Below are 7,956 nucleotides of genomic sequence, written 5' to 3'. Positions count from 1 at the left end.
TGTTCACTTTACGCGTTTCTCACTTTCCGCGGTACCCTGTGGGTTATATTAACCGCGTAAAGTGAGACCCAACTGTATGTAATTTTCTCATTTAATTGTAAAATTGATCACAGGGTATATCATGGTAAATGCAGAAAATTTATATTCGAGATTTTAAATTCAAATTGTACAAGGAGAACATCATTCCTACCCTCCTCCTCCTCATTTTATGACCATTTTCCATGCTTGAGTGTGTTAGCTTTCTTTGCTTGGTGGCATGATGTCCCAGTTACCACAAATAATCATTACAGCTCTTTCTATAGCTAATTTACTTTTACTTTAAGGTATCTTGTTATTTATGTAGGACTACCAAGTGCCCACTCAGCTGGCAAGGCAAAATTGCTATTCACTGAGGTAATTAAGGATTACCTGTAAAGATTTAACCAACTTTATTTGCAAATACTGTACAGTAGTTACATTGTTATAATTGTAAGCAATGCTTTTAAATGAAATGGTAAAAATTTGCCCGACAGGCAGTTTTCATTACACAAAAGGGAGGCATTCCACTTTAGTTGTCACCTCACAGAGGGAATGACACTGGAGTTGAAGGGAGTCAAACTTCCTCTCTGAGAGGAGGGAGGTTTGGACAAGAGTGTAGCTTCCATGTGTACCTCTTCTCTAAACTACAGTACACACAACCTTGACCTCTGATTAGGAGACAGGATATCCCAAGTATCATCTAATTTAAAAACAAAATTATTTCAGAACCTTGTACTGTACAGTTCTTTATTTTATTGTGGGTTATTTGGATTAGTGATACTGTGCCGTGTTTGGATATGATAATTTGTGTCATGTCCAAGGTGAATTGCACGTACAGTATTTATATGCCCCTTTTTTTTCTTTTTTTTTTTTTACTTAAATTGAGCCAAGTAATATAATCCCACTTAAGAAATGTTCAAATTTATTTAAATTTCACATCAACTATAGTAAGTTGAATGCAAAAAAAAAAAAAAAAGATAGATAGGGAAACTTCCAAGATTTTTAAGTAAAATTATGGTATATATTTTTTAAACTGGCAAGCCTTTTCTTGCTATGATGTAGGGTGTCAGGATAGATGCTGAACCCTTGTTCTGATTATTCATATTCACCAACTGGTGGGTTACTTGTTCCCCTTGATTGCTTGTCTATCAGCAAGTTCATTTAATAGTGAATCCATTCACTTTTGAACATGTATTATTGGCTTGCATCACCTTGTCAAATGCAGTAACCCATGATGTTTCAGAGGAATCTGTTGAAATTTTTCTAACATATCTATTAATGCAAACATAAATGTGAAATGTGACTAAAGTACAGGTATATTATTAAGAGAACCCTTTTAAGATCGATGCATTTTAAATAGGTATGAAACAAGTCAGTGTCTATATGCAAACCAGAATACTGTCCCAGGCATATCTATTTAAACCTTAACCTCATTTACTAAGAAATGCAGCCATGGGGTCATCTTCTCTCTGTCTTCTCATCTGATATGCTTCAATCTCCTCCTCTGTGGGTTTCTTGGCTTTATACATTGAGTTATAACTTCGCTCACGTTCATTCAACATCATCATTTCTTGAGCTGCTTCTTCTTCCATCTTGGCACGAATCAGTGCTTCACGCAACTTCTGTTTACGTTTTTCTTCCTTTTTCTCCTCATTTTCTGATTCACTGCTAGATTCACTACTACTACTGCTACTATCCTTCTTTTTCTTCATCTTCTTATTCTTCTTCCTTTTCTTTTTCTTTTTCTTCTCCCTGTGTAGTTCAAGCAGGGTTTTTGTGTTCTCTTCATCAGAACTATCTCTGTGAGGTGTGTCAGGAACAGCTGAAGTTGATGTACCAACTAATGGTACCTCTGATTTTGTTACTTTTCCAGCTTCACCTGTGCAATATGAATTCTTTACAAAAGAGTGGCAGCAACTATATCCCCACACACCATCTCTCCAGTAACTTCCCCAGACACTCATGTGATTTCCTGGATAAATATCTTCTTCGTATTTTGATAGTACAGTCTGCTTCTCAGCGCCTTTGATGATTTTGCCATGTCGGGAGTACTCAACATAATTTTCTGTTTGAGAGAGCAAAAGTTCTGTTGGCAGAGAATCTAAATGTTCTTTTCCACCATATTTTTCTAAAAGATCATCTGATACCTTTTTCTTGAATTCGTCCTTCTTGTTAACAAATTGCTTTTTTAACAGTTCAAGTTTTGTAGGTTCAGCTTGAAGACTGACATCTACACCTTTCTCATAAGCATCCCATGCAAACAGCTGAGCCTTAGCCTGGGCAACAGTATCTCCAGAAAACCTCACAAAATTTTCTCCAGCAAAGTCAACCTCATCATCTTTTCTTCCGGTACCTTTGTAAGGGTTGTCCCTCATGGAACGTGTTTTTGGATCATAGTAAGCTGAACTGGGGTCCAGATTTCTCAAGTACTTGGCAGTATCTTCACGTATACGCAGGTTACGCACTGTAATTCTTTGTTTGCTATCTACTTTGGTACCTGGCATATCAACACTTTCAGCATATTTGTCCTCATCTTCATCATCATCATCTGGTTCACCATCACTCATCTCTTCCCCTTCCTTTAATTTCTTAGCCTTAATCTGTCTTTTGTAGTCTTCTACTTTTTTATGTTCTTCAACAACAGCTGCATATTCAGATGGATCAAACCCATTCCACCTATCCCTCTTTCCATCGAAGTCAAGGTTAAGATCGGGTAGCATAATATCATCTGGTGCAATATTATGAGCATCATATTTGGCACTAACTTTGCGGGGCCTCTCTACACAGTCCTTCTTCTTGTGCCCTAAGGCTCCACAATTTTCACACGCACCTTTTCGGTAACGTGTGGCTGTACTTCCTTTATGTCCCCTAACATAATGCTCATTGAGATGATTAAATGAGTCTTGTTTTTCTGGTTGTGGACGCTGATGTTTAAGTGTTGGACCAAGTGAACCAAAATACCACGGTGCTGTTGCTATATATTGAGGAATATGGGGATTTATGTCTTTACCTTCTTCATCAACAGCAGCTGGAACAGTACCAGCTTTCCGGGCTTCTTCAAGTTCTTTTGCCTTCTTCCATTCTTCTCGTGTTTTTTTCTTTGGTTCATCGCCCTCTGCTTCTTCATGTCTGGTCCGTAGTACTGAGGAGAGCGGTAAACTTGGTATGCTCATTTTTTAGGAATCCTGAGAATAGAATAATACATACAGTGTTAACTTAATATCAGAAAAAGTATTTGTGCTAAAAATCAGAGTAAATAAACCTAATACAGTATTTTCAAAGAATTTGATACAGATTCTTCATTCCTTCTTAGGTAGACAGAACAGGGGATTGGTAGGGCTGAGGTAAAGGAGTACAGGGGGTTGATAGGGCTAAGACAAGTAGTACAGGGGGTGGGTAGGGCTGAAGTACGCAGTTCTGAGGTGTTGATATAATGCATTACATTACTGCACTTCGACAGCTAAGAGATGATGCAGGTAAACAGATCACTGATCAGGAAGAAAAATACTTGGAAATAGAAATATACAAACAAAAACTGCAATTCATCACCCTATTTCCAATTTCTCGAGGAAAGGAATAAGCTGTCTTCAACAAACTGTATTGTACAGTACTATTTGTTGAGAGCAGGTGGTTTAGGTGTGTAAACATCTTAAAGTACTGTATTACCCCCAGAAAACTGTCAATACAAAACTAGTCAAAAACAGGTAGTTTAGGTGCACAAGAAAGGTCGTTAATACTGGATGAGAGTATTGTACTGCACATAAACCAGGAACTTGGGAAACTATACTGTATTTACTATCTCTTCCATCCTGAACATGGTGCTGCTATCTTCCTTACACATGAGCAACCAACATCTTTAGAATATTTTTGTAATAAGGATGATATTAGATTTTTCATAACTATCTTACTATATCTAGTAAAATTCATTTTGGCAATTTCAAGAAATGAAGAGGATTTGAAAATTTCCTTATATTAATGTGGTGATTTTCTCCTGAACAGCATTTCATACAAACCTACACTTGAACAGAGTAACTTTCTGAGACATCAACTACCTAACTTAACAGAAAATACTATCCTGGTAGTTATCTTCTATTTTATACAGGATGATAAGATAAATCTTGTGCTGTTGGCAGAATGCTTTGGTTGGATCAATGAAGAATAGCTATTACATGTGATCTTCAAATGCTGGGGAGAAATATTACGTATGTTAAAATCATATACAGTACAGTAATAATGTTACGGTGAAGCTCAAGTTTATGCTCTATCTCCCTGTATAAAAAAATCAATTTAGAGTTCTGTAGATTTACACTGCCAAACCATAACTGCCAGTTCAATTTATGGACAATGAACTGGTAATAGTGGAAGAGACGGTTAACACCAGAAGGAAATTTGGAATTGGACCCAAATTTCCAGAGCTGTTATTTGGATGGTACTAAATCAATATGACAAAGCAAGTAACCTGCCATAACCAATTTAACCTAACCAAACCCACATAACCGAACTTCCTAACCAGGGGGCGGTCCACTCGTCATATAAAGTTGTTAAGACTAACAGCAGAAGGAAATTACCTTAATATTGAGTTCATGTATTACGCTTAAACAAATAATTTTTTTTAAATGTCACTTCCCTGCTGCAATTTTGGACATTTGCACATCTTTTCAACAAGTCCATGTTCACAGATCAAGTCTTGATCCTCCATAAGCACAGACAGCTTGTGAAAACTTAAAGAACACGGCGCCATAATTCCGTAGTTGAAAGAAAAGAGGGCTAACGTCACCTTGAGGAACAACAATAAAAATAGGAATATACAGTTGACGTAGAATCCAATGATACTCCAAGTAAAATCGTAAGGTATCCAAACCTTTATTATGGATTTCAATCCCAACTACTGTAAATGATTTTCATCCTGTATACTGTACATAAAAGAGGTTTCCAAACTTATTGTGCAGTAAGAACAAAATATACTGTACAGGGTTTGCACAGACATAGACTTTAAAAACAGTAAACTGAAGGCTATAAAATAGAAAATAAAAGATAACTAGGCCTTTATTATGGTATTACAAACTCCCAATGTGCTCCTCCATCGCTTTTTTTTTTCTTTTTTAAAATACCAGATTCACTTCCTTATAGTTTAAGAGCAAACCAGCACCATGGTCACCACTTGAGAATTGACAGTGCCATTTTTACGGGAAAATTTTTTATTTCTTTGGATACAAAGCACTTATAGACATTGAATCACTGGCATATGATCAGTGTTTTGCTGTTTCCCCTCATAATTCCCCTCTTCTTTCATGCCCTGTCCACTATACGTGATTTATGATCGAAAGATGAAGGACAAATTTTTTAATTAATGGAAAAGTTGTACCTTTTTTATTAGGCACAGGATATGGGTACGGCTGCCGTATGCAAAAAGTCGATGTCTATTCGTACTGCAGCTTAATGCGCACGCGTGGTGAGTAGACTAGAGCTACCGGTACACTGATAGCTACTAAGATGGCCTTCTTCCTGAATAACCTACCCTAACCATTAACATCACAGTTTTTCAATATGGCTGCCATACCTATTTCCAGTGCGATTTTTGGAGTACGGCTGCTGTACCTGTATCCACTACAATATTGACGACTGACCCGCCGACGAGTTATTTGTTTTGGTGTTTCTTTTCTTTTAATACATTCATCAGTGAGTACTGATATGATAATAATTTCTTGTGCAAATGCTTCGTTTGGTAGACATTTAGGTGCCTAGGGTGCACACTACTTTGTCTCCTCGGTGGTAATGCAGCGGTGACGTTTCATCCCTATATGTAAACAGCCAATCATATTGATGTACAGTATTTCAAAACACGCCGCAGCACTCCTTGGCACACTTGCTGCACTCTCCCTTACCAGCTTCATTTTCACCATGGCATGTGAAGAGTGTCGCTGGTCTTATATGGACTTAATTTGCAAATTCAGGGGAAAGATGATCTCACCCTCCAGTTTTTCAAAGACTGCAGCATCCTTCCTTCTAAAAGAGACTGTCCAAATTGAGGGAATCCCTGTTTTACGACCAGAGAGAAATTTGTTCCAGTGTAACATTAACGCTACCTGTTCTACCACATTCACTGAGACCACGACACAATCCTTCACCACTTCCTCAACGCCGTGACTCGCTGTTTCCCCCGTCTCAGTAAGTTTGCATAAGGCATGTGTTAAGTTGGAAACACCCCATTTCGTCACCAACCCGGTTCATCACCCCCAAAAATATTTTGTCACCAATATCAAATCTGTTCCGTCACCACTAACAGACCATGAGTCGCTGGTATTAGATTGACAAATTGTAAGTTATTATTTTACACGAATAGAAATTACACATGTATACAGATGACTCGACAATTATTGTGTTATAATTATACATGAATATTAATTGTTTAATAAAGAAAATGATTAAAACATTGGTAAATAAACAAATTACAGAACAAATGAAGGTGATTTGGCACCAACGCATAAACCACCGAGCAGCAAAGAACAATCTCGCTCTATACCTCCTTGTCCTTCTGCTTCACAGAGAAGCCTCAATGGTTGATTTGCAATTACAACTAGTTGCTGGGCACAAGCTAAAATCTATGCACAAGAAAAGCAAATCATGACAAACAAGTCCGTCCCTGGAAGCTGTGTGATGAATATGAAAAAAAGAAAAATATCACCACTTCTAATATTCTAAAAAATTGTCAGTGTCTTCTTCCAAGCTTGCATGAGTAATAACAATGTTTTATTTTTCATTTTATTTTAGTCTTTCACATATTGTTTAAGTGAGATGATTGCAGGAGAATGAACAATGTTTTTGTTTTGTTTTAGCTTTTAATAAATTGTTTAGTTGAGATGCTTGCATGAGTAATAACATTTATATTTTTTATTTTCGTCTTTAATAAATTGTCTTAGTGAGATGCTTGCATGATCCAATGTATTATTATGATGAGGCATAATTTCGTAATACAATTGTGTAAACTAGGTGTTTTGATGATTTTGTATCCCAAGCAACAGTTATTTTGGCAAACTTGGTGAAATTTTCGTGTACATATTGATGTACTAATTATGTAAGGATTTTCTGGTAATGTATTGCCCTTGATATAGTGATGGGAATGAATGCGACGACGAAACGGGTAAAAAATGTGGTGACAAAATGGGCACATCCCGTTAAGTTTTGCTAGGTTTTATGTTTAGGTTAGGTTTTATAAAAAAAACATTTGCACAAACTACGACACTGTCCTCTTTAAAACACAATGAAATTACGGCATTAAATAATTGTTTACTACGCAAAAGTGCCGGTGGGTCAGTCGTCAATATTGAGTGCCCTTCATTACATTCAGCAAGTCTTGGAACTTCCCAAAATATTAGGTACTGCTATATTATGTAGTTTGTTAGTAATAGTGGAGGAGACGGTTAACACCAAGTTTATAGAATTGGTTACATTTTTCCGGAGATGTTGTTTAGATAATACAAAAATAATAAGATAATTAGTCGTGAATATTGTAGCTTTATGTCTAAATATGGTAAATTAATATAATATGGAAGATATATTGAATGTTTTCCCTCAAGTATAAACTTTACCCAATGCACCCCGACTATTGACCAAGAAATAACCACAATAGTATATACCTTAACCTATTCACAAGAGATATGAGGGACTCACTACTACACACTGAAACTCAACTTACTTGTTATACTGTATATATTAGATTCACTTTCCTAAAACGTAGTCATTCTCTCCTGCCCATGTTTGTTTGGGTCTCACTATTGTGTTAAGTCAGATACTTCACTTGTGTTATATGTAATGGACAAAACCTAACATAGAGACTCTCACCGCCATCTAGTAAAGAAAAAATAGGGTTATAAAGTAATAATCTGGGTAACTATTTTAAATTATATTCACCCGATAGCGATTATTTCTTCGTTTAAT

The 7,956-nt window shown here is 36.5% G+C and overlaps 1 protein-coding gene across 1 annotated transcript; it reads right to left on the bottom strand.

Annotated features, from left to right (window-relative positions):
• Positions 1 to 413: 413 nt before the first annotated feature.
• On the bottom strand, positions 414 to 7,875 carry LOC121870636 (pre-mRNA-splicing factor SLU7-like). The gene is made up of 2 exons (XM_042372496.1): positions 7,715 to 7,875; positions 414 to 3,203 (listed from the first exon to the last, which is right to left on the bottom strand). Exon 2 carries the CDS (start codon positions 3,189 to 3,191, stop codon positions 1,449 to 1,451), a length of 1,743 nt encoding a protein of 580 aa, XP_042228430.1. The 5' UTR covers positions 3,192 to 3,203; positions 7,715 to 7,875; the 3' UTR covers positions 414 to 1,448.
• Positions 7,876 to 7,956: the final 81 nt, after the last annotated feature.

This window comes from Homarus americanus, unplaced genomic scaffold (assembly GCF_018991925.1).
Source record: "Homarus americanus isolate GMGI-L3 unplaced genomic scaffold, GMGI_Hamer_2.0 scaffold56333, whole genome shotgun sequence".
NCBI lineage: Eukaryota > Metazoa > Arthropoda > Malacostraca > Decapoda > Nephropidae > Homarus > Homarus americanus.
The sequence above is the reverse complement of the archived record's forward strand: the minus strand, read 5'-3'. Positions and strand labels throughout refer to the sequence as shown.